Below are 25065 nucleotides of genomic sequence, written 5' to 3'. Positions count from 1 at the left end.
TGAAGAAAATGTATATATTTCAACTTCAGTATACGACCAGTGACAAAAGCGGAATAGAAAAGCATATTAAATGGAGCTAGGTGCATCCTCGAAGCGCTCGTTTGTCACTGAGACAGAGCTGGAGGAGTCACGTAAGAAACGGCGTGAAGAATGGGAAAAAGCTTATGCAGCAGGAGATGCAAATGGTTTCATTTCCCTCTTTCTTATTCTGTCTTTCCTGAGATTAATTGGAGTGTTTCTTTCATTATAAAGATGCGCCCCCGCCTCCAGAGGAGGAGTATGATCCAAGAACACTCTACGAACGTCTTCAAGAGCAGAAAAGGATGAAAGAAGAAGCTTTTGCTGAAGCAACACGATTTGGTAATTTCAAAGAGTCCACTTTCAAGCACCCATAAAATCCTCATGCATTTTTTTCGCTTTCAATAGCCAACCTAATCCATCGCGTGGACGATGACGAGTTTGAGTATTTTCAGACCCTTTCTCAACAAAATCGAGAACTTGAAGCAGCAAAGAAGAGAGCAGAAGAGGAGGAATTAGCAAAGTTCAGAGAGTAGGTCGTCTTAAACATTGCTTTGTCTATATATCATTCAAATTCAATCGGTATATCGGTTTTAGAGCCATTCAACAAGAGGTCAGTAAGGTGCAATCGTCTTCGTCGAGTTCATTAACAACAGAGGTGGCATCGGCAAAAATTACGCCTAAGAATAGTGTCAATAACAGTGGCGGTGGAAGCAAACCGGCTGGGAAGAAGAAAAAGGGTCTTCTAGGGGTAGTAGTGAAAAAGAAAGGGGGGGAAGGAAGCGGAGAAAGGGATAAGAAGGATGAGAAAAAAGAGGAATCAAAGGGGAACAAAGACGAGCAAATGGAGAAATCAATAGATTATACCAAGTCGAAGAGTGCAGAGGATAGTAAGCAATTTTCGACCGAGAACGGGGACAAAAAGGCTAGTTTACCTAGCAAATGATGAGGGTCTATTTATATTTTTCGTTGTAAATACTACATAAACTCATCTTTGCAATATATATGGAAATGTCGTTGTGTCAGCTACTGTCTCGAAATCTATAATCTCTATGTCTATTTATCAATTACATTCTATGTCTTGTTCTCATAGTACAAAAGCATTATAGTTTTCATATTCAAAACTTTTACCTCGACACAAGATTAAAGCCATTGAGCATTCGGCATAATAATCCGTCCATCCTACGTTAGTCCAATTCTCTACACCTCATGTATCTGCCAGTATACACACAGCATAGAGGAAGAAGAGAGTAAAGCACGCGGGCTAGTTTTACGAGATGGGTTTTCCTATGTATCTTTGCCGTGCCTTTCACACTCCTCTCTCCTATTGGATAATGGCCCATCTGTAATCACTAAGCTTACTGTTGGACGCATGAAGTAACCACAACATATAGAGCAGCAAATGGTCATTGTAAGTAGGAGGGACTACGAGCAAGAAAAGCGAATGGACATATATATATGAACTGAAGCTATCCTTATCCATTTATTGTATGACATTTAATATTCCACTTCCTTTGCGGACAATCTAATATGAGAAATCCTTTGCCCGCAGGCGGCCTATCTTGTGCTCAGTATACTCACTAATTTTTTATATAATCGAGAAAGCTCTCGTAATTGCGGAATGGTATAATTGAGTGATGTATTTAGGTATATGAAGTTTAAGTGCATTTCCTTATGCTAATATCATTTTCTCAAATAGTTGAAATTTCAGCTTGTAATTGATAAAGTGGATCAGTTAAGCTCATATTAGATTCCTTGTAAACAAAATTAACTAGAGTCAAATCAGTGAAATTTCAGACCCCTGTAGCAAATTCGATCCCCTGAAACGATAAACAGAACGAGCAACTTTGTTCACAACCATCTCTTCAAACTTGATCTTGCTCTTCAAGTGGCCTTAATAGATAATAACAGAGGAGGAAGCGATCCTTACCTGAATTCATTATGCTAGCCACTACTGTGTTTCGTAAAGCGCCTACTCTTACCCGCGCCTTCGCAACACAAGTTTCGTCTGTAAGCAATGGGGTTCGTGTTGCTACTTCCGATGACAATCTATCGGGAGTATCTTCCTTGTCCTTGGTGGTGCCTGCAGGGTCACGGTATGAGAGCGCAGGAAACGCTGGCGTAGCTCATTTCTTGAAAAATTTCGGTTTCAGGGTAAAAATTGACTGACTTGTACCCTTTATGCATGCAATCTAATTCCATGATGGTGATTCTGTAGAATAACGCTAAACGTACCGCTTTCCGCATCACCCGTGAGACCGAATTGCTCGGTGGTCAGCTTACCTCCAGCCTGGGCCGCGAAAACATTGTTTATACTGCCCAGTTCCTTAAAGATGACTTGTAAGTTTTAGCATTTCCATTTTTACAAACTATTTTTTAATGTTCTTTCAAGACCTTACTTTGCCGAAATTCTTGCCGACATTGCCACTTCTACCAAGTTCAATGATTGGGAGGTGAATGACATTGCTCTGCAAGTTAAAGAAGAGACTGAGGCGGCAGCTCAAGATCCTACCCTCACTGTACTCAATGCTGCACACCAGGCAGCATTCCGCACCGGACTCGGTAACTCCCTCTATGCCACCGGCAATGTTTCTCCTGCTACTCTCCGCTCCTACGCCCAGCAGGCATTCGGCGGCAAACTGGCACTTATTGGTGCCGGAATCGACCATAAGACTTTGACCGATCTGGCGGAGACCTTGTTTTCCAATAAAGCCGAAACTGGATTGTCCGGATCGGCAAGTAAATACTATGGCGGAGAAGTACGTATTTCGCAGCTGTCCGAGAAGGCACACTATGTATTGGCGTTCGAGGGCGCTTCCTTGACCTCCCCAGAATATGCTGCTGCCCAGGTGTTGCAGTATGCTCTTGGCGGAGACTCCTACATCAAAGGAAACACCTCTGGTTCACCTCTGGCACAAGTTGCCTCCAAGATCAGCCCAGATGTTGAGGTGTCCGCATTCCATTCTTCCTACTCGGATGCTGGTCTCTTTGGAGTGTACGTACGTGCGCCCAACTCTCAATCCCGCGCAGCCGTTGAGTCGGTGGCACAGCAAATCCGCGCCAAGTTGAGCGAGGAGGATATCAAGCGCGGCATTGCCCAGGCCAAGTTTGCGGCCGCTCAATTGCCAGGTAGCGTTAATGTGTTGGAGCAGATCGGCAGCAAGCTTCTGGCTGGTGCGCAGACACTGTCGACGAAAGACGCCATCGCACAATTCGACAAGGTCCAGGCAGCAGATGTGCACAAATTCGCGGAGAAGATCCTCAAGGGCAAGCCAACTGCCGTTGCGTATGGAGATAACCAGTCACTTCCTTATGTGGACTCTCTTTGAATTTTAATAAATTTAAAGTAGAAATAGACATATTTCGTTGAAACGAATCCTTATCCTCAATACTCTTTTTTTCGATGGTTTATTTCCCTACCCCCTTTTTTGTTTCTTATTCTTTTTTTTTACATCTATTTTCTATTTTATTTTCTTACTCAGGACGAAAATAAAAAAACGAAACTGTATTTTGCTACTTATGACTAAGATGAAATGCCATAAGCCACGGAAAGTTTCCGATTTTTTTGTGCTTAAGCTATTTTAGCTTATTATCCTGTCATTCTTGTATTCTATATTCTTTCTCAGATTAACTTTTTGATATAGCATCATCCTAGGGACATTTCAACACATTAGTCATTGAATGAATGGTTGGTTCTCATACTACGAGGGATCCACAACGTGACAAGTGGCTCTTTCCACATGAAGCTCTCTCCCGCACACCCTCGTCCAGGGATGGATACTCACTTGACCGCGAGAAGCGCGATCGGGCGAAAGGATGTAACTTTATAAATAATGTCGGATTGGCGTTGAAGATGTAATTCAACTTTATACTGCATACGATCCCGTATACATAGTTAGTGGATGCTAATCTAAATCGATTCTATGGTAGGCCGCAGATCACAATAGCCACGGCGATGGTGTTTTTACATAGATTTTATATGCGATACTCGTTAAAGGATTTTCATTATTATGTAAAATCTCCTATTCCATGCATCCAAATTAATCTCCAGCATACCAACGATGGCTCTCCTTGTTATTTTTTAAGGACATTGGCGGGACCTGCGTGTTCCTAGCATCCAAAGTCGAGGAAACAAATAGAAAAATTCGCGACATCATCACCGTTTGCGCGCAGAAAGCGTTGAAGAAAAGTGAGCGCTTGGAGTTGACCGAAGATTCAAAGGTACTTGGTTGCACGATTTCCAGAGAGCCGGCCAGCCATATTCTGATCCCCTTTCTGTTTGAAGGAGTATATTCGGTGGCGAGATACAATCTTATTTAATGAAGAAATACTTCTAGAAGCGTTATGTTTTGATTTGACAATTGAACACCCATATACCTCACTAATAGCAATAGCAAAGAAGTTGGGGGGTAGGGCATAGACAAATTTGGTTGCAGTCTTCTTTCTCTGTTCTCATTTTCCTCGACCATTAGTCTCGAAAAAACTATGTCAACATGCATGGGGTTACATTAATGACAGGCGAGTTTGTTTTCTTCCATGTGGTATTGCTAGCGATTTAACACCGCCTTATTGTAGCTTAAGAACACCACTTTGTTTGATCCATCGTCCGGAGACAATAGCTGCCGCTGCATTGCTTATAGGCTCTACAGCTATCAAAGAGGAACTTCCGGGTCTAGAAAATGGGGACCATGCAGTAAACGGAAGCGGAGGATTGCTAGACGTGGGGAGTGATGCTACCAAAGCTGCAGGGAAGCGCTCCTCCTGGGCCGAAATCGCGCAAGTGGACGTGGTGGCTGCGCAAGGTAAACTATGCTGTCACTAGAAGAGCAAGCTGGCACGCTAACCCTTGTTTTCATCAAGATGCGGCGCTGGAAATGCTGGAGCACTATCAGCATTATGCTCCTATCATCAAGAGCCGACATAGTCATCGAAACCAGGAGGATGCACGCACAGCCGGGACTCCTGACTCTACTAGCACGGGTAAGCCCTCCACTCCATCCAACCCCTCACCAGTGTCTTTATATCAAAACGATGGGATAAAAGAGGAAGGAGAGGAGGGGGAGATGGAGGACGAGGAGGGGGCGTTGCCGGACGATGATATGCCAGTAGAGCACACCTCGGGAAAAGACGCATTGTCGATGTCAAGGGAACGGGTATTTGTTGGAGAGTAATTAACTGTTTTTTTCTTTTGATTTTTTTTTTCCCACAGATTCTCAGATATGTTGTTGAATAACAAAACTTTTTTTTGCCCAGTTTATTGTAAAGATTTTTCGGAAGATTTGAATTTTTCCCATTTTGGTATTCATGTTTCATTTTGTATGTTTCTATGTATCTTTTTCCTTTTCTTGCCTGCTAGTTACCTATATTCAATTCTTCGTTTGATAAAATATATTTAATTTAAGCATCCCAACCTAACCCGGTATTGCATATAAAAAAAGAGCTATTTATTACAGTACAGAAACGAAACAGATCAACATCATGACTCTGCCCTAATGAATATACTAAAAAAAAATAATAGACTACAGCCTATCGACATTTCGATGGCGAAGAACCCTTCTAATTGCGCAATTAACCACCAAAACCGTAGAGGGTGCGGCCTTGCCGCTTCAGCGAGTAGACCACATCCAAACTTGTCACGGTCTTGCGTTTAGCGTGTTCCGTGTACGTGACAGCGTCTCTAATTACGTTTTCGAGAAATGTTTTTAGGACGCCACGGGTTTCCTCGTAGATCAAGCCAGAAATACGCTTGACACCTCCACGGCGAGCAAGACGACGAATGGCGGGTTTTGTGATTCCCTGAATGTTGTCACGCAAAATCTTGCGATGACGTTTGGCGCCTCCTTTTCCAAGCCCCTTTCCGCCTTTACCACGACCCGACATAGTTGGTTATCCTCTTAAATTCTAGCTGGACTAGTTTGGAAAATGATGAGAAAAGGAAAAATAGGAGCTGCGAAAAAAAAATTTGGAATAATTTGATAGAAATCGCAGATAAAAAATTAAGCGAACCCGCCCCTTATATACCCGGCGGAGGATCTGAAACCTGAACAAAAGCCGCACTTATAATCGCCCCATCCCCTGCTGTCGACGAGAGGTTGGCATTAATACAGGCTCATACGCATTAACGGAGTTTAGATGGGAAACGGAACCAGCTTTGTTTCACCAATAGAGGTGTGGCATCCATTCTTGATTTAGTGCATTTCTAATATTCACATAAGAGTATCAAAATACTGTTAAAAAAACACATGAAGCGAAAAAGCCACATCTCAAAAAGAATTATAGATTTCTAAATACAGAACAGCAGATGCTAAAAAAAATACTAGTATTATAAGCTATTTGCAAGGAATTCTTTAAAAAGAAAATGCACATCCTTCATCAGCCCTTTCGTCGAGAGCTTCGAGTTGCTCTCGTGGTGGTAGCGGCTGCTGTAGAGGATTGAGTTGTTCGCCGACCAGTGCTCCTTCCGGTTGTTTTCTTTCTCGTGGTCTTCGTGCCACTGTCCTTGGCAGGCTTTAAGTTCTCAGTCTCTGCGTCCACAGCTTCGCCTTTCTCGCCCTCTCCCTTTTCCACGTCTTGCGCCTCTGACTCCTCCTTCGTCTCCTCCTCTCGCTCCATCCCTCGCCGCTTGATCTCTTCTAAACGAGACTCAAACTCATCGATGATTGCCCTCATCTCTGGCTTCTGCATCTTCTGCGCCCGACCTTTATTCACGATCTCTGCGAAATACTTTGCCACTGTCTCCTCGTGCAATTTGTCCTGGAAGAGTGAGATTCCTTCTAGGAGCCGCTTGAAGCTCTTCTCGGATTTGTATGGAAGGAGAGACAGACAAAAGGCAATATCACGCCACTCTCGCTCGCGTTCAAGGTTGCGGAAACGCTGGCAAAGCTTCTCAACCACGTTCTCGGCCTGCCGCTCTTTGTCGATGAACCCAAACAAGAATCGCATAATGCGTCGGAAGGTTTCCTCTTCCACCTCAGCTTTGGCCGCTGATAGGTTGCTAATTATATCCGGCAAGTTGTTGTAGATTGCATTATCTTTCGTGGCCAGTTCGGTAAAGAAGAGTTTTGCCAGGTCACTGATGCGCGTGTCCTCGTCCTCGAGACAACGCGCCATCTCTCCGATTTGGCCCTTCACCTTCACCATTCCGTTCAGGATGAGATGGGTCAACACCATTAGGGCATTTTTCTTTACCACACCATCAGGGTCCGAAAGCCGCCGGTAGAGATGACTGATGTTCTCGTCAATTAGATTATTGAAACAAACCGCCATATCCCCTAATGCGATCACGATATCGCTTCGAATCGTGGCGTCCTGCGAGCGATCCAGAATAGTGAGAAGTAGGGGGAGGTGCGTCTCGCAGAACTCCTCGCTCACACACATGAACTTGGAAAGGGCCAGGGTTGCCGTTGTCTGGAGCATGCGATCCGAATAGAGTTTAGTGTTGCTGCAAATGTGGGCCAGCATCGGGCCATAAACTGCAAGCAATGACGAGGAGCCAGAAAGGAGTTCCTTTTCTCGGATAGCAGAAATTGCTTCGCCGTAATCGTCCTCAGCTGTCCCTGCGACTTGATCCAATTCGTCGTCTTTTAAGCGCTCGGCTTTCTTCTCCTTCTCAGCTGTGGGGAATAATATGATTAATTGCTCGAACAAGCACGAGGTCAATTCCTGTGGTCTCTTACCTTCGCTTTTGGCCTTTCGCCGCTTGAGCTCAACTTCTATGAGCTCGAGGTGGACAATCTGCCGAATTGCTACATGGCCCACAATAAAGCAGAGCTGACTCAGCTTGAATGCATCGACTTGAGGGACAGGGATTTGCGAAGTTGCAGAAGTGGGAGCGGGATCTTCGTCCATAGGGTCCGAGTTTTCCTCCTGGCCTTCAGTGGTGGACCGTGCCTCACTTTTTTGTCGTTGTAAATCAAAGAGTTGAACTGTCTTACGCTTCACTAGTTGACCGCATAGCCTATCCGGGTGCTCGGCAAGGAGATAGATAGTATTGATTGCCTGCTCAGCGAGTCCAAACCTTAAACCACAACCAAAGTTAGTATCTTGCGTGTCCAGTGAGAGATTGGGTAAATGTGAGCCTACCATTCGGTAGAGGTTGTTGGTTCTTCTATAATCTCGAGCAGCTTGTCAAAAATAGGATTCGATGGTGGGAGTCGGAAGCCTTGATTTGTTAGGGATCCTTATGGATGGAAAGGGAATGCCAGGTATGAGATATTCATGGTGAAAACACTAACAATAGAGAGGTTTTATTACCCTTCTCCTTTTTCTGATTCCCTGCAATACTCTGCAAAGCAATACACGAATATCTGGCCAACGAAAGATCATTCTTTCCATAAGAACTCAGGCCGATGCGGAGCAGAAGGTCGACCTTTTCTGAAACGACCTCACGTTTAGCCTTTGCCAGCATGGCAAGAATTATAATAGCGCCACGACGCTGGGCTTTTGGAATCTGAAGCTTAGTCACACCTTAACATACTTTTAGTATATGCTTGAAAATACCCTAGAAAGCGGCAATCAATTTACCATATACTGCCCAGAGTTTCTCCACAACTACATCTGAGATGCGGCCATCGGCCATCAGTGTACTAAGGACTTGCTCTAGCGAGGTAAGCTCTGCGAGGGTAGTGTTGAAGGTCAATCTAGGAATTAAGGGTAAAAAAGCTTAACAACCACGCAACAAGTGAACGCACTAAGGTGCTGTAGGCATACTTTATCAAATTTCTCGCAATCATATTCACATTCTCTTTATGCGACTGATTTGCTAGTGGCTCAAGATACAGCGTACGATAACTATCTAGCAGCCGAGTGCGAACTCCCTTGGCTTCGTCATTGTTTTCCTTCACCCAAATCAAGTGAAGCATCTTTTTGATACCATCCTATATCGCGTCAACAAAATACCAATTCAATTTGCCATAATAGAATGAAAAAATATTAAAAGTTTTCAAAAGACCTCTGCCAACTCGATTTTATAGCTAAGGGCCACAACAAAGAAGTCCATCGCCTCCATAACCTCGGCTTTATTTGTCGACGCAAGCAGTTGGCAAAGCACCGGAATGGCTGAGTGAATTTGCTCGATGAAGCGAATTGCGTCGACGTAAAAGCGTCGCATCAGTTGTAGTTTCATGTAATCCTCGGCGGAACCAGCGGGGATTACAATTTGATTATTTTCTTCGGCTGCCTCCTTTTCAGTCTTTTGATGCTGCTTCTCTTTCTCGCCCTTCTCAGAAGAGTCCTCGTCTGCGTCCTCCATCTCGACATCCTCATCCTTTTCTGTCTCTCTTGAATTGGGCTCATTTTCTTTAGCGGTTTCATCATTCGTCGCGTGGCCATTTTGCACCGAAGGCTGCTCGTTCATTGCTTCTGTTTCTTTTATCTCATTAGGTGATGCAATCGCCTACCAAAATCATCGAGAATTAAATGGAGGCTCAGACTCTCTTTTAGTAAAAGTGACTCACGTCTAGCTGTTCCTTGACACCTTTGAGGCGTTCCTGCCATTCCTCAAGTACTAGCTCCCCTCCATGCATCCCGTAAGGATGGGTAGCGATCGTACGAGTAAGAACCTTAATTGCGTATTTACGCACATGGCTACTCTTATCTTCGAGATGTCGAACCGCAAGATCGCACAGCTTTTGTCTCCTTTTTGGAAACTTTGTCTGCAAACTACAGATCGAATAAATAATTACTATCATCCTCCAGCTCCTACACATAAATTTAAAGAGCATACTCTAGTATACGGAGATACGATTGAAGGACCTTTGAGCGAACAAATGCATTTGCGTCTAGGAAACGTTCTTCTAGTACATCGAATAGACTGCCTATCTGCTTGCGTGTGATGTCGTTTTGCTCGCCGCTATTAGCCAACTCTATGACTAGATTGCCCACGATCTCGATAATGGCACATCGCATTTGGTAGGACTAATCCAACAGAATAAGCAACAAAATAAAACATGAAGCGATAATTATATTTCCCATACCTCACTATCTAAATGCCTGATCAACAATCCAGCCTGTCTCAAAACCTGTTTCGGACAGAGTTCAGACAGTCGAATCAAGAATTTTGTGAATGTTTTTGTGTTGGCAGTGTCCTTGAGCTCCTTGGTGGTAATATCTTTGAACTCCTTCTGGCTTATTTCTCTAGATAGAGAAAAGAATGGGGTTAAATTTTGGCATAAAGTAATAAAATTTATATATTTTTTAAATTTACCGTAGCATTTCATTCATTAACTGCGTGTTATCAAATTTATCTGCCAGCAGATAAAGTAGTTCAGCAATCGGCTCACCAGCGTGTTCATGGTATTGGAGGTATTGCATCAGGGTAGTTTGTGCAGCTATTTACAAATGAAATTAGATATTTGCCAGCTCTTCAGTTAGATATTCTCTTACCAAAAGTGTGATTATATTTCTGTATACAGATGGCCAGCACTTTAAAAGCACGCGACTTAATTCCGGGTGTTTGTGTATTTGCTTGGTTCTCAAGAAGTTGATATATGGGTTTAGTAAATAAACTATAAAAAAACCTTTTAACAAACCAGCCATAGCAAGATTCAAAGCGAATTTACTGACCCAACAAAATTATCACGCTCGTGTGTCGAAGTCCATATTTTATTCAATCGAATCTCCAGCGCTCGCGCCATCACATCCAACGATTTCTGTATTTGTGAGGACCAGTCCCAGTGTCTTTCCTCGTCGCCGCCGCTAGATTTTGCTGCTTTTCCTCTCTAAGGAAAAAAATAGTATTAATGGTTTTATATAGACCGTATCAGAAATAAATGCCTTTACCTTTGATCTACTTGTTCCAACAGGCTTATCGCCAGATACGCTTGATGTTGCCTTACCTTCCGCACCAGCAATGAACCATTGTAATAAGAAACCATACATTTCTAGTGCGAGGCGATGTTCTTCAATGACATCTTGATCGTCTGCTTCAATATCGCTCGAGGTTGCATGGATTTCTTTGACAAAGCCTGTTTGTAAACCAAATTAGAAGCAATTTTAAAAACATACTCCAACTAAAGCTCTTCCATCAGAAATAAGATTTTACTTACCAGACAAGATAATGTCGAACAGCCGATTGGCAGTTGCTGGCTTTAAACTCTTGAATTCTCTATACCACCATTAAGGAATTAATGGTTATGTCAAAAGTAAAGTTGATCTATATACACTCACTTCAAGAAACTTCTTAGTATGTCAAATACATCCAGATTACTGATGGAATTTGAATTTTCCTCAATATGATCAACAACATCTAAATTGAACGTAGATACATAGCGTTATGGGATCATTGAGGTACAGGTTTATCTAAGATTGAATGACTTACTATTCAGGTGCCTATCGATTTCCTTATCATTCAATGATGTAACGTCAATTTCATTAGGGATATAATATGAGCCTTCCTGGAGTTTGAGAAGCTCATCGTGTAAAACGAACTCGGCCGACATCGTGAACACGATGAGATTAATATAATTGTTTGGATGACATCGCGTTCAAATTGACTTTTTCATTTGTACCTCGCGTTTGTGACGTCAAAGCAGTCACAAGCTTGATTGTTTTTTAAAATTAAATAAGAGTGCCCTATAATATAGTTGAAATTCCCTAATCTAGACTTGTAAAATATAATAGACGCCTTTTTGAACGTATCAGGCCACTAGTACATTATATCCTATTTATATAATATTCTATATTTTATGGATAGGATATCTATTATCATTGCAACTGAACCAGTTTTGCATCCCATCTTCGTATCGGCTTGGATGCCCTTGATATTTTCAATTTCTTGTATCCAAAATGTCTTTTTTCTATGTTGGAGAGGCAAATCTGAAATGTGAATGCTATCTTACTAAGCCTGGCAGATCCCTCTATCTATTTATATATATATGAACAGAATAAAAACCAGGAAAGCAAACGACAAATTGGGAAAAGAGAGGAGGGGGGATGAGAAGATATTCAAACATTAGAAGTTATTGATACTGGCCATCACGCATGAAAATGAAATTTTTTGCTTCTAGCCAGGTTCAATATGCGCTCTATTCTACAATTTAGAACGTACAGCTCTAATCCATTTCTCATGCCTTTGTATGAGTTCTGGGATGATTCGTGATTCTATCTCTACCCCATGGTTGATTTCATCTTCTGTGAGACGAAACTCGGACTGGCCGTCACGAGTCACTAACCATACGCATGCTTTGCGTGTGGTAAGCAAATTTCCGACAACTATTTGATGGCCATATCGATGGAGTGAATTACGTGCCTTGGGGATAAGGAGGTTTGGATCCGTTTCAAGCTGTGAAGAGAGGTATATAAATTAGGCCTACGAGGGAAGATGCCCGTGAAATCATGGGCTACCTTAAAAGAGACGACAAAGCCGTTTTTTGCCCAGTCATCCACCAGAGGTTTGAGCATTTTCGGCACTTGCTCCATATGAAGGGTCAACGCACCATCACCAGATTGGATCTTATGTAATGCCTAGATTGCATGCAGAGGATTAGTCATTGGGATCAAGTAAAGAGAAGTTTCTCGTGAAGTGCACTACCATTTTCTCTTCAGGAATAAAAAAGTCGCTAACTGCAGCCGCAAGATAATACATTGCTCTTTCTCCAAGTTTTGACATGCATTTTGCGGTCGATCGTAGTAAGAAGAGATAGTCACTCACGGTCACGAATTCTATCATAAGTAGCAGCCCTTCATCCTTTGCGGCCCTGTACTTGGCGAGAACGCTCTTCATGGATGACACGTATTGGGGGTCCACTAGAGTCCGGATAAGAAGCCAGAGGGATTAGTTGGGATACTCGACAAATTTTCATATACAACAAACCTCCTATATTTGCGCCCCCTTGAATTTCCAGATAATCGAGGAAGCAGTTAGTTGTATGTGAATAATGTCGACTATAAGGTTGATTGCTGAACTGGCGGTGCATGAAAATAACAGCATACCCATTCTCGAGGAAGTACTCCGCAGATGTGGCTCCACGGGTTCCATTCGAGAAATTGTCAACGAAGCGTACAGTCTGCCGTTCTAGAGGAACAGTTGTCCCACCGCTCTGTAAAAAGAAGCGAAAGATGTCATTATATTAAAACGAACATGTTATTTTCTCCGTATGCTTTGATGTGAAGCTTTCAAGGAATGTCACTCACGGTAACAAGAACAACTCTTCGGTCAGTTTTTAGATGCTTCTTCACGAACTCACGCACAACATTTTCACATTCAGCGAGACGCGGAGGTGGATGATGGGTCTTGAAAAATGTGTCATAATCAGTAAATTTTGTAGGTTCCTTTTGTTGCTCCATATTGATATAGTGATAAGAAGGAGATAGGAATAACCCTCTCTATGCCTTGAATGCTAGCTAGAGCAGTCGCAAAATCAGTGTCGATGAATTATTAAATTATTAATAGGCGCTTTGATTTTGGTCTTGCACATAATTGTATAAACTTACTTGAGCTAGCAACACTTAGAATTAATCAGCTTAGATCATTTGTAATACACTGCCTGCTTCAAGAGATACACAGCCGGCTCATTGCTGAGCATGTGTACGTGGTATGAGGTTACTCACCCGAGGTATTATAAGGAGCCTGCCTCTCTGGTTCAGAGAATAATGTGAGCCAAGCGGTCTTTTTGGCAAAATATTTCAAGACTATAGAATCATTTGTGTAGAATGCATATTTATTGATTAGAGATATCATTATCCCCCCTGTTGAATAAAAAAGTAGTAGTAAAAATAGTAACAATTGAAGAGTGAAAGAATCTCACATCCATATTAATATATAAAACAACAAGATAAATTGCATATGGAATATTAATATACGAAGCCTACTTGGACTTAAATGCTGACCTTAATAACTGTTCTCCGTCTTCCCCCCCATCTTCCCAGAATACGCTGTGCGGTCCCTCGCGCTTTTCTTTCACTGACCTGCCACCTTCAATTTCTTGAACAATATCATCATGCCTTCCCATACGCTCAAGCCACCGCTTCTTCAGCTCATATTCTTGCCGCTGGATGATCTCGGTGGACCAGGAAGGCAGGCTCCTCACAATTCCTCGGGTAAGCATTCTCATCACTACATACACGTGTTCAGCGACAAGCACAGTAAGGAAGACGTAGGCGAGGGTTCGCTTAGAATGAATATCTGTTTTGGGATGATAGAGATAGGCAAGAGATGAGGTGGTGATACTGGAGAGCCAGGTGAGCGTGTTGAGAGCTTCGACCCAGGGGCCAATGCTGTCTGCTCGCTGAGGAATAGGCCGACGGGTGTACCGGCAGAGTTTCACAGCGTCACTGCGCAATTCGATCCAGTTGTTAATAAAACAGCACAGAGGCGTTAAAGGCCACACGGAGGAAAATAGGGACACATATCCAAACTGCAAAATGGCAAACAATGTTTAGGGGCTATCGGGTTGAATCGCATCAACCGTTTTCAAAAGAAACATCCACTTACTTGAGTGACCATCTCGGCATAATCCTCGTATATATCGTACTCTCCCAGCTTCACTTCTTCTTTCACGCGCTTCAAAAATTGAGCTTCATCCTCGTCGCGAGGCGGACTGTCTTCTCCCGCGCCTAGATGAATTTTATCGATAACCTTTTGCCCGCCCTTGGTGGCCAGCCGCATAAACATCGGCACAAGAATCTCCGTGGCAAAATTCACGATTTGTCCTGTGATAACAAAGTAGACCAGCTGCTCTTTCAATCGCTCGGGTCCTACGGTTTGATGGTGGGTGCTAATGTTGAACATATTGAAGTAACGAGTAAATTCCTCTCCAAAAGGAATGTACACGTAGGCGCACAAAAACAGGGCAGCATACGCCGTCAGGAAGTTGCTCGCAAAGATTTTTAGGGTGAGATGGTGTTCGTACTGCGACTCGGTTTCATGGTTCTCCCACTCGGTAAGTAAACGTGATAATTTTAAATAATACGCGGTCATGGTCGGTACCAGGGCCGCATAGGTGATGGTTGGGGCAAAACTCTAAGAGGTTTACATAGAAGAAGGGAATGAGTATTAAGGCACAAAAGATTATTTTGAGAAATAAATGTACCAATATGGCAGCAAATGGCCCATTGTAATACTCCTTTAAAAATACTTGCACCGAAAATACGAATCCAACCACCACACTCAATACTATTACGCCCACCGCAATTGCTGGCGCAGTTAACAGCCGTCGCATCCATCGCTTCCACAGAGGAAAATAGGGTACCAGTTCACCTGTCACCGGATCGGTTACCTGTTTGTCCGCTTTAAAGGCAGCACGCCGACGTTCCACATTGGAGACATTGCGTACTCCCCACCAAATCGCCAGCTCTGTTTCTCTTCGGCGCCAAAACTCCGTGAAGGCGAGCGACCACCCCATCATAAATATAGAAAAAGAAATGGAGAAGCTACGCCCAAAAAGATAGTATATCACCCCAACAATGGATGGTACTGAAAGCCACAAGAAATAAAATTGGAGGAACTCAAAGTAGTATGCAATCTAACAACACATTAAAAAAAGTCAGTTTGGTTGATAAACAACGGGCTGAAATAAAACTCTCCAAAACACATCGCTACCTTCTCTCCAAAATGGTTACGGATTCGAAGCAAATCATCTTGATTGATCAAGTATTTGCGTGACCAAGTTCGAATCCAAGACTGTTGTGTAAATTATTAGTTTACCGTCATTTTGAAGATGTACTAACAACAATTTACTTTGTTGAATTCGCGATCATGAAGAGGCATAATGCTTTCCACAAAGGGATCAATACCGGGTGTAATACCGGCTCTGCCGTCCAGTGTGGAGCCGGTAAGGATATCATACACCAAGCGGAGACGTTCAGCTTCAGATAATCCCAAGTTGCGTTCTTGGGCCTTAGACTTGTGAAATGGAACATCGAGGTCCTCCTCATCGGCGATACGCACGCCCGTAAGCCAGTCTTGAACCCTGTACAATTTCATCATTCATTCAACCATCATCATTTTCCAATTCAAAATAATTCTCTAATTCACCTCGATTGTAAAATTTCTTTCTTCAATCTCTCCCATTGACACAACACAAAGACTAGGATAAGCCCCTTTCCTCCAGGCCGCACTTCATATTTGAGCTCGACAGACTTTAGCTTTTCAATGAGCTGTCTATAGCCGGCGAGTACCTGTTGCTCGTAAGCTTCTCGTTCCTGGGGCTGTTTGTTCTTTGGAGGTTGGAACCGGAAGACAATCACGTAGTCAGCAAAAAAGTTTGGCTCAGATTTTGCGCCTGCTTTTTTATCATCATGGGTGGATGAAGTGCTTTCTTGGGACATAGAATTGGTCATTAAAACACGGCTGAGAAAATAGTTGGTATGGGATGGTTACGCCCACTCTCGCAGAAAAAAAGGAGTATGCAGAGAATAGAGTGGCAAAGAAGTGACTTTGTGTGGCTTGGATTCTCTCTCGAGAATCGAATTAGAAATAGGACGCTTGAGCGATTCTCAAGTTCCCTCTCTTCCGACACGCGATTATTCACCTTACCAAATGGCCGCTACCAAGGGCAAGAAACAAGGTATATAACAGTTGTCGATGGATGGATGAAATACTTGTGTATTTTTGATGGATGGATTGATGAGAACTTGGGGAGGGAGAGCTTGGAAGATGAATGGACTCAGGATGCGATGGGCTTGATCTAATCATGTTTCTGTTTCCCTTTTCGACACAGGCACTACCAAGAACGAGACGGCCAAGGCCCAGGCTGCCAAGAAGTCTGCTCTTCGTGGCACCCAAGGCACCAAGGTGCGCAAGATCCGTACTAGCACTACATTCCACCGCCCCAAGACCCTCCGTCTTGCACGCACTCCTAAGTACCCGCGCAAGTCCTTCCCTCATGCGCCACGCCTCGACCAGTATAAGATCGTGCGTTTCCCTCTCAACACTGAGACCGCAATGAAGAAGATCGAGGAGCACAACACCTTGGTGTTCATTGTGGATGTCCGCGCAAACAAGAGGCAAATTAAGGATGCCGTGAAGAAGCTTTATGATGTGGATGCCCAGAAAATCAACACCCTCATCAGGCCCGACGGCACCAAGAAGGCTTTCGTTCGCCTGACTGCCGATGTTGATGCGTTGGATGTTGCTAACAAGGTAGGATTCAATTTTACTTGAATGGAGAACAACTCCCCGTTAATTTACTGCTGCTCTAATATATTTATGTTTACTTTTTCTTTTCCAAAATAGATCGGATTCATCTAAAGTCCCTTCTCCCATTCTTATGGTCTCTCGTTTTTTGTATTCGAATAAAAACATAAACTAGTTCTTCAAATACAATCTTTCGAGTCGATAAATAGTGTACCAGAAAGGAAAACATTTCCAGAACTTATCCGAGATATATGCAAAAAACCTAAATATATTTATTTGAATATTCACAGGGAGATCTTTTTTACATCTATTAAAACAGCTATACACTGGTCATGCACTGGATTTTTTCTTCTTTTTCTTTGCCTGCCGTTCTCCAAGATATGCGCTCAAAAAATCGCCTCCTTTTTTAGTATTGGTTCGCCCCACCATATTTGCCTTGCTCTCTACATCCTCCTCTGGTGTCTCCTGCTTTGGCCGTTTAACGGCGTCCTCTGACGGTTTACCTTTTTTTTCAAATTTCCGTTTGAGCTTCGACTCGAATGTACCAGAGGCTAAATGGCGAGTTGCTTCATTATGGGTAATGAATTTCGCACCAAGTCCTAACCTACGAGGCATATAAGAGAGAAAGGAAAACATTAACCAAAAAGATCATACGAAGTTTATGACCACAGAAACATGACAGTGAGAATTTACCGAGCAGGCCGTCCTTTCTCTTCTACTACCACTTCCTCTTCCACTGGATCATCTTCGGGCGGCAACCATGAGCTCACAAGAGATCTCGCTAGCCCGACTGATACGTCTAGCTGTGTCTTCAACTTTTCGATATCTTGCGCTGATGCATTAGCCGAATCGTGCTGCTGGTCCTCCGCCATGGTGAACTGAGAATATGTTTATAAAAATAAATTCTTAGCCAGAAATGATCTGGGTGACTGCTCTTCCAAATACTGTAGACGTGGAAGCATCCCCGATTTTATTGAGAAATTTTAATAACCAGTTCAACTGCAGTTTCCTTGAATAGAATTAGCCTCCCGACCATCATCGGAAGATGCCAGACTCGCCAAGGCGAAGTGAAGAGATCCTCTTGCAAAATACCAACGTCAGCGATGAAGAGAGAGGCTTCCTTGAAGAGGAGGGGCCTTCCGTACCAACCAAACACGAAAAGAAGGTAAGATGCAACCATATTAAATTGAATTTGATGATGTCTAGTTAACCTCTATGATAATCTGCCACCAGGAACGGCAAAGAGTTCTGATAATACTTTTTTCGCTATCATCTATTCTACTCATCGCAGTATTATCAGCTTTCTTCTATGCTCAAGGCACTACAGGTTGGCCCTCAGCCTTCTCTCTCCATCCACACTGTTTTTAAACAATTAAACTAATTGGATGCCTGTCATTCATAGTTCCATCGAAAAGAAATGTCATTCTCATGATCTCGGATGGGATGGGCCCGGCATCAATGACATTTGCACGTTCTTATTACCAGTATGTTAATAACAAAACATATGACTACGAGCTTCCGCTGGATACGATTCTGGTTGGATCTTCTCGTTCGCGCTCTGCCTCAAGCTTGGTGACGGACTCTGCAGCAGGTGCCACAGCATTCTCCTGCGGGCTAAAAACAATAAATAGGCGAGTTGCAAGTATGAATCTACACTTTCAAAATCCCCTCTGATAGATGCCCCATTAAAATCTAACCAACTATAGTGGACGTACAAAACATCCCATGCGGGACTGTCCTCGAATCTGCTAAAGCCCATGGTCTTGCCACAGGACTAGTTGCCACTAGCCGCATCACGCACGCCACCCCTGCATCCTTCTCTGCGCATGTCACAGAGCGCGATAATGAGGCCGAGATTGCTTCTCAACAAATTGGAAATAATGCTCTAGGACGTGTTGTGGATGTGATGCTGGGGGGAGGGCGCTGCTTCTTCCTTCCAAATAACAACAGCGAAAGTTGTCGCAAGGATGACCGTGACTTGATTCACGAAGCACGCGACCGCGGGTTCCAAGTCCTTCTCTCCCGCCCAGAGTTCGACGCGGCCAACCCGGCCCAGGTCCCCATCCTTGGGCTATTTGCACCGGGGCACATGGATTACGAAATCGACCGTGTCCCCAAGGAACAACCCTCGTTGTATGAGATGGCTCAGAAGGCTCTAGAGATCCTAACCACTGCCACTGAGAAATCCGACAAAGGCTTCTTCCTAATGATTGAGGGCAGTCGAATTGACATGGCAGCCCATTCGAACGATCCAGGAGCCCATCTGCACGACATTCTACACTATAACGAAGTGGCTGCGTTGGTGAAGGATTACGTTGAGAAGCACCCGGGCACGGTGATGATTTCTGTCAGTGATCATGAGACAGGAGGATTGACCCTGGCACGTCAGTTGACCACCACCTATCCCGAGTAAGTGTTCGATAGATTGGATTGGAGGGCTATGCGCTCACAGACGGAGCACCTCTTCATTCTTTAGATATCTCTGGTATCCGGACGTGCTCACTCGAGTGCACAACTCCACCTACAAAGCTGGAGAACGACTTGCTGCCTACAACGGCCCAGACCGGATTGAGTATCTCCACCGCGAGATCCTCAACAATACGCTTGGCATCGTGGATCCGCTTCCCGCCGAATTGGCCAATGTGGAAAAGAAGCACAGCGCCAAGGACTACAACGCCTTTTTGGCAACCATGCTGAGTAAGCGCGCCCAGGTGGGGTGGACGACGAAAGGGCATTCTGGAGTGGATGTGAACCTCTATGCCTATGGAACCGAGCATGAAAAGCTGGTGGGTGCCCATGACAACACGTACATCGGAAAGTTTATCGAGGAATTTTTGGAGCTGGATTTAGATGCCATCACTGATCGGCTAAACAAGTAAGTCCTCTCTTAGTGCCTTCAATCGGTGTTTGGACTTTTTGAAATTCATTGCTTATCTTTCGCCATTTCTTCATCTAGAGAAAATGCAACCTTCCATGCTGCGAGCCACCACAAGGAGATTGACCTACTCTCGTTTACCACCGACCTCCCTCGCTACCACGAGGGGATTCTCCAATAGCACTCTGATGGATTTGGAGCTTTCAATGTGATTTCCAAAAGCTTTCATGGATCCCATATGCCTATCTCTCTCTCCGCATATTCCCCTCTCCACCTTTTTGTGTATATATAGAGCCATTCGTCCCTCCCCTCCCTCTTCTCTTTTTTTTCCTCCTTCTTTTCAAAATTATATATTATATCATATATTAGAAGAGTATTTGTTTTTTACATGTCCTCAATAGGATTGTGCCAACAAACATCCGAAGAGGTGTCGTATTAATTAATCGAGAGTAAAAAAAAAAAAGAAACATCGTATCATAAACGAAATCGTATGTGCAACCCTATTTACAATGGCCAAGTTTTAGAAAAATGGGATGGGGGCGGGATTCGTGAAGAAAATACCAGCAAATTTGGATTTGCACCTTTGCTATATATATTTTAGAATGGATCCCATTCTAATGGCTTGGAATCTTCCCCTTTCACTTCATTCCGGCAAAGCGTTGTTTGCCCACTTTTCACAGCGGAGTGAAACTCTCGCTCTGATCACTAAAGGCGCCAGGGAGAGAGAGTTCTATCCATCCAGGAGATTAGCCCAAGGTTTTCGAGAGAAGCATATGGTTATGGTCAGCATCGCGGGAAATTAGTATGGCGCTATCCATATAACAAAGAGAGGACAGTATGCAACGAGCCATGAACTCGTGGCATGGTGTTTGCCGCCCGCCAGGTAGGAAGCTGGCCCTTAAACGCCGCAACTATCGATGCGGCATTTACCCAACCAAAGGGATCGTAGGGGTTTTCTAAATTAGCCCAATGGCCATTGAATCCAACCTTCCCATTATGGGGCGCCCCTCTTGGGCGAGAGTTCCATGAGCCGGCTTTCGAGTTTAAATTCAGGCTTTCCGCCTCCGGTTCCGCTATCCACACTGATCCCTCTTGCTTAAAACGTTAAAGCCTAATCTTCCTTTGGGGGCTATGACCTAGAGCCCGGAATCCTTAAGGTCGACGGAGGTGGATACCCACGGAGAAGCTTATAAGTTGCAGGCACTGGTTGAGTCGTTTTCTGTCCGCTCGCCACTCGTTTCCCGCACCGTCCCCAAAAAGAGCCATTACCACCGCAACATTCCACCATGACTAGTATCCAATCTCCCTCCGCTCAGCCCGTCACCGAGCATTCAGAGAGCACGTCCCCTACGGAATCGGCTCCTGTTGAGATTCTTGCCGATTCCAAGCAAGACCAGGATGAATTAGCTTCTCAGCGCCCTGTTACTCGCTCCTACGCAAAACGTCAGCAAGGGCCCAATACGCAGGACGAAACCCAATCACCCTCTAAGCGTCGCCGTAGTGGCCGTCAGCCGGCATCGCAAGAACAGGCGCCAGAAACGCCGAAGCGGTCCCGGGGGCGCCCCAAAAAGGCGACGGGCGACCAAGCCGAAGTAAACGATAAGGAAAACGAACCCACCTCTCCAGCGGAGGGGGATGCCCGACCGAAGGCCAGAGAAGTGCTATTCTCCGAAGAAACTTCGGCTATTGCTAGCCAGGAGCCTGAGCAGCTTGCTACTCCCAAGGAAATACTGGCGAGTGAGCAGGCCGATAAGGCCAAGACTTCAGAAAAGGAATACAGCACCCTCGTTGCCCCCGCCGGAGAGAATATCTTACAGGGCAATGGGACACAGCCGGCTGGAGGCAAAGACGGGGTGGACGATCTCCGGAGCGGAGTGAATCTATTAGAGAGCGAGGAATAATGATTGGAGTTTGGCCTCCAACCTCATCTCTTTGCTCCCACGTCTTTGGTTTGGTTTGCTTTGTATTCCTTTGCTTTTTTGTCTTGTTCACATGCACACTTCGTGGCCCCTTTTTCTTGATGTGTAGTTTAAGAATATATGTACTGAATATTATAATAAAGTACTTTCGGCAATGCTACAAAATAACAATTGAACACGGTGCTAATAACAGTTAATTCTTCCCGGTACTACCGAACCCTCCCTCACCACGCGTAGTGGCATCCAAGTCCTAGATTCCATTTCCATGGTCAGTCTCACTACTAGGAAAAACCATCAGCACCATGCTTAACCTACCTCGACTTCCTCCACCTCGGGCGTGTAGATTCTCTCAACAATCAACTGAGCGACTCGATCTCCCTCTTTCACTATGGAGCAAATCGTCCGCTCGTTAGAAACTTTCATTCTATGAGCAGAAATGCAATCGAATTCGGTGATACCGACCTTGATAATCATCCTCTGCATGGTTGAACAATACAATTCCTAACGGTCCCCGGTAATCGGCATCAATGACTCCGGCACCAGTGTCCAGAAAATGTTTCAAGGCCAGGCCGCTACGAGGAGCGACGCGACCGTAAGTTCCAGAAGGAACGGCAATAGAGAGATCAGTGGGGATAAGCGCTTTTCCACGCGCTGGAATCGTGATGTCTGCCGCGCTGTTTAATAAAAATAAAGCCGAAATTGGTTAGAATTTTATCATAGGTCATGTCCATAGGAACTCGAAACACACCTGTACAAGTCGTAGCCCGCAGAAAATGGAGAGCCCCTTGTGGGGAGTTTTGCCTTGTCGCTTAGGCGCTTAACAAGCAGCCGGATAGCCGAGACAGGGGCAAGGTCGGCGGCAGTAGAGTCATTCTCCCTGGCCCTCTTGAGATTATTAGTCGCAACCTCAGGAGTCTGGTTTTGATCAATAGTCATGATGAATTTGTACCAAAGGTGAAAGTCTTGAGAGATAAAAATAAAAATAATACAGAATTGGAGAAAATTGCAAAAGAGAAAAAGAAGCACGCTCTCGAGGTTTTGTTGACGGGTAGCATTTTACGTGGATTTCAATTTTTCAATGACGCGAAATTCAATTTATTCCGCGATTTACGCGTTTAATTTTGGAGAGGGGGGTTCGCGTTTCGCGTTTATAGTTACTGGTGCACTTTTAAAAGAGGCTAGTGTCCCGGCACCACTGTTCCTACTGAACATGGTGAACAATATACCGTCATTAAGATAGGCCCTCGATTTCTTCTGCATCCCAATTTTAAATTTTGATTGGAGTTGCATTTTTCTTTAAGTAGCTGATGGAGGCTAAGAATGAGATCTATTCACGTCACAGGCATATATTTTCTTATGAGGAGATATAGCTTCGATCTGGATGTGAATATATGGGGCAAAAAGAAGTCCCAGAATGGGTAGTTTACTTATACCACCAATGGGCATACATACTTGACTAAATTGAACATGAACAGATCTACCTGAAACAATCTCTGTCATTATGATTTGTAGGGCCTTACGGATGGAAAAGGAACCTGAACTTGCATAAGAGTGACTATGAATGCCAGCTTAAATAATACAGAAGAATATATCGCTTTTCGTGACATTGATATAAATGGCTAGATGTAACTAGTCTCTTAGTATAAGCATTATTTCGAGACCAATTTCTACCGATCCAGGAACCATTGTGATTAATCCACTTGGCCTTGGTTCAAGTCTACACTAATTAGGCGATACAAGTACTCTCATCTCCTCTTTGCTTATCCTAATACAATACCAATAATCCTCCAAAACGCACGCCTGTCAAAATAGCAAAATAGCAAAAGCCGCTATGAATTTCCCAAGCATTCCAAAGATAAATAGGAATGAAAAAAAATTAAAAGAGCCTCTTGCTTACCGTGTATTAGCAATACTAGGTGGCTCTTTTCGGGCCAAAATAAAGCGAAAACTAGCCTACCATTTCGCCAAGTTGGCCAATGCTATAATCCAAGCAAAATGACAAAACATATCGTTTTTTTTTTTTGATGAAGTATCCTACGATCCCTCTTCACCGTTCTAGGGTCCCCTCCTACTCATCTATCTCGTTGCAATTTTCACTTACTCAACCCATGGTGATAATGATTTCATAATAGCTAACCCTAGTCTCTTCTCACCAAGCAATCATAGAATAATTCACAAAGAGTGAACCGTTTTCTTCGCAAGGCGCTTTGCCCAAGTGCCAGAGGAACCCCTTTATTATTAGAATGTTCAGCAAGTGGTTATTGCGTAGGAGAAATACAAACATTAAAGCAAAAGAAAAAAATAAAAAGCAACAGAAACTATACTTGTGAGTAGAAAGAAAAGCAAACAAAGCATTAAATAGAGGCAAATAGATTATTTACGATATTAAATGGGCTAATTATGACTCATTCTCGTCGTTCGAGTCTTTATTGTCGGCATCGGTAGCACCGTCATCCTCAGCGTCGCTTCCGTCATTCTTCCCAGCATCCAAAATCTCAAACCACTGGGTGTATTTGATGCAGTGCGGCCCCTTGTCGGTCAAGCCCCAGATGCGGAGCATGTACTTCTCCTGAGGATCAATCTGAACATCCGACACATCAAAGGTGAAGTTCAGCACTTTGTTGGAGGTGGGCAGCGTGTTGTTGGCGGTGAAGTCCTTGACGAGACCCTTTTGGTACATGAGTTGAATCCCATCAATCTGCACGAGACAAACACGGAGATGATTAATACAGTGATAGATAGATGGATGCGAGATGAGCACAAGATCACATTACCTGAGTCACTCTGCTGGCGCCTTGTTCCCAGGCTAGAGTAATGTTTTGGCCAGCTGTGATGGTGTCGCTGCTAGGCTCTGTAACGTTGAATCCTCCGCACATCTGCTTGATGATGTCATCGCCACTGTCGCGGCGCAGAGGCGCGGCCAGGGCAGAGGCGCACAGGGAGAGCAGCAGAACGAAAAGGAAGGAGCGGGTCATGGGTAAGGAACTGGATTCAATCAAGTGCAGGAGACGGTAGCGAAGCAGAAATGCGTTCGCACCCTCTGTTTAAATATTCCGCGAGCCCAAACCGAGCAAGCTTATGCGGAAATCGGAGCGGGGAATTCGCATCGCAAATTAAGGTTCATTCTTGGTTTCTCCTTTTTTTAGGCATCGCGCGGCCTGAGTCAGGGCGAGGGAACG

At 44.1% G+C, this 25065-nt stretch overlaps 13 protein-coding genes across 13 annotated transcripts; 6 read left to right on the top strand and 7 right to left on the bottom strand.

The window, feature by feature from the left end:
* Positions 1–70: 70 nt before the first annotated feature.
* Positions 71–964, top strand: VTP21DRAFT_2160 (uncharacterized protein; the record flags this gene model as incomplete). The annotated part of the gene is made up of 4 exons (XM_069392325.1): positions 71–185; positions 253–360; positions 427–550; positions 616–964. The coding sequence occupies 4 exons, from the start codon at positions 71–73 to the stop codon at positions 962–964; spliced, it is 696 nt and encodes a 231-aa protein (XP_069250737.1).
* Positions 965–1959: 995 nt separating this feature from the next.
* On the top strand, positions 1960–3347 carry VTP21DRAFT_2159 (uncharacterized protein; the record flags this gene model as incomplete). Its single annotated transcript, XM_069392323.1, has 3 exons — positions 1960–2172; positions 2237–2358; positions 2411–3347. The coding sequence occupies 3 exons, from the start codon at positions 1960–1962 to the stop codon at positions 3345–3347; spliced, it is 1272 nt and encodes a 423-aa protein (XP_069250736.1).
* A 356-nt stretch (positions 3348–3703) lies between these two features.
* On the top strand, positions 3704–5189 carry VTP21DRAFT_2158 (uncharacterized protein; the record flags this gene model as incomplete). The annotated part of the gene is made up of 7 exons (XM_069392322.1): positions 3704–3873; positions 3949–4030; positions 4105–4239; positions 4304–4427; positions 4491–4536; positions 4594–4820; positions 4879–5189. 7 exons carry the CDS (start codon positions 3704–3706, stop codon positions 5187–5189), a joined length of 1095 nt encoding a protein of 364 aa, XP_069250735.1.
* A 397-nt stretch (positions 5190–5586) lies between these two features.
* VTP21DRAFT_2157 (uncharacterized protein) lies at positions 5587–5898 on the bottom strand (the record flags this gene model as incomplete). Its single annotated transcript, XM_069392321.1, has 1 exon — positions 5587–5898. One exon carries the CDS (start codon positions 5896–5898, stop codon positions 5587–5589), a length of 312 nt encoding a protein of 103 aa, XP_069250734.1.
* A 492-nt stretch (positions 5899–6390) lies between these two features.
* On the bottom strand, positions 6391–11456 carry VTP21DRAFT_2156 (uncharacterized protein; the record flags this gene model as incomplete). Its single annotated transcript, XM_069392320.1, has 17 exons — positions 6391–7631; positions 7695–8035; positions 8101–8197; positions 8272–8484; positions 8542–8657; positions 8728–8894; positions 8969–9412; positions 9474–9678; positions 9743–9933; positions 9993–10152; positions 10223–10346; positions 10402–10523; positions 10582–10736; positions 10798–10982; positions 11064–11122; positions 11185–11263; positions 11336–11456. 17 exons carry the CDS (start codon positions 11454–11456, stop codon positions 6391–6393), a joined length of 4020 nt encoding a protein of 1339 aa, XP_069250733.1.
* Positions 11457–12046: 590 nt separating this feature from the next.
* VTP21DRAFT_2155 (uncharacterized protein) lies at positions 12047–13302 on the bottom strand (the record flags this gene model as incomplete). Its single annotated transcript, XM_069392319.1, has 5 exons — positions 12047–12298; positions 12361–12480; positions 12548–12762; positions 12830–13055; positions 13150–13302. The coding sequence occupies 5 exons, from the start codon at positions 13300–13302 to the stop codon at positions 12047–12049; spliced, it is 966 nt and encodes a 321-aa protein (XP_069250732.1).
* Positions 13303–13823: 521 nt separating this feature from the next.
* VTP21DRAFT_2154 (uncharacterized protein) lies at positions 13824–16296 on the bottom strand (the record flags this gene model as incomplete). Its single annotated transcript, XM_069392318.1, has 6 exons — positions 13824–14372; positions 14450–14977; positions 15048–15479; positions 15557–15637; positions 15695–15926; positions 15992–16296. 6 exons carry the CDS (start codon positions 16294–16296, stop codon positions 13824–13826), a joined length of 2127 nt encoding a protein of 708 aa, XP_069250731.1.
* Positions 16297–16495: 199 nt separating this feature from the next.
* Positions 16496–17206, top strand: VTP21DRAFT_2153 (60S ribosomal protein uL23; the record flags this gene model as incomplete). Its single annotated transcript, XM_069392317.1, has 3 exons — positions 16496–16523; positions 16677–17098; positions 17192–17206. 3 exons carry the CDS (start codon positions 16496–16498, stop codon positions 17204–17206), a joined length of 465 nt encoding a protein of 154 aa, XP_069250730.1.
* Positions 17207–17422: 216 nt separating this feature from the next.
* Positions 17423–17964, bottom strand: VTP21DRAFT_2152 (uncharacterized protein; the record flags this gene model as incomplete). The annotated part of the gene is made up of 2 exons (XM_069392316.1): positions 17423–17696; positions 17786–17964. The coding sequence occupies 2 exons, from the start codon at positions 17962–17964 to the stop codon at positions 17423–17425; spliced, it is 453 nt and encodes a 150-aa protein (XP_069250729.1).
* Positions 17965–18137: 173 nt separating this feature from the next.
* Positions 18138–20148, top strand: VTP21DRAFT_2151 (uncharacterized protein; the record flags this gene model as incomplete). The annotated part of the gene is made up of 6 exons (XM_069392315.1): positions 18138–18257; positions 18326–18419; positions 18495–18734; positions 18799–19501; positions 19569–19967; positions 20049–20148. The coding sequence occupies 6 exons, from the start codon at positions 18138–18140 to the stop codon at positions 20146–20148; spliced, it is 1656 nt and encodes a 551-aa protein (XP_069250728.1).
* Positions 20149–21253: 1105 nt separating this feature from the next.
* On the top strand, positions 21254–21868 carry VTP21DRAFT_2150 (uncharacterized protein; the record flags this gene model as incomplete). The annotated part of the gene is made up of 1 exon (XM_069392314.1): positions 21254–21868. The coding sequence occupies one exon, from the start codon at positions 21254–21256 to the stop codon at positions 21866–21868; it is 615 nt and encodes a 204-aa protein (XP_069250727.1).
* A 211-nt stretch (positions 21869–22079) lies between these two features.
* VTP21DRAFT_2149 (uncharacterized protein) lies at positions 22080–22822 on the bottom strand (the record flags this gene model as incomplete). Its single annotated transcript, XM_069392312.1, has 4 exons — positions 22080–22136; positions 22202–22272; positions 22349–22560; positions 22635–22822. The coding sequence occupies 4 exons, from the start codon at positions 22820–22822 to the stop codon at positions 22080–22082; spliced, it is 528 nt and encodes a 175-aa protein (XP_069250726.1).
* Positions 22823–24284: 1462 nt separating this feature from the next.
* On the bottom strand, positions 24285–24861 carry VTP21DRAFT_2148 (uncharacterized protein; the record flags this gene model as incomplete). The annotated part of the gene is made up of 2 exons (XM_069392311.1): positions 24285–24584; positions 24661–24861. The coding sequence occupies 2 exons, from the start codon at positions 24859–24861 to the stop codon at positions 24285–24287; spliced, it is 501 nt and encodes a 166-aa protein (XP_069250725.1).
* Positions 24862–25065: the final 204 nt, after the last annotated feature.

The sequence above is a fragment of the Calcarisporiella thermophila genome (assembly GCF_041956535.1).
Source record: "Calcarisporiella thermophila strain CBS 279.70 unplaced genomic scaffold VTP21scaffold_13, whole genome shotgun sequence".
NCBI lineage: Eukaryota > Fungi > Calcarisporiellomycota > Calcarisporiellomycetes > Calcarisporiellales > Calcarisporiellaceae > Calcarisporiella > Calcarisporiella thermophila.
The sequence above is the reverse complement of the archived record's forward strand: the minus strand, read 5'-3'. Positions and strand labels throughout refer to the sequence as shown.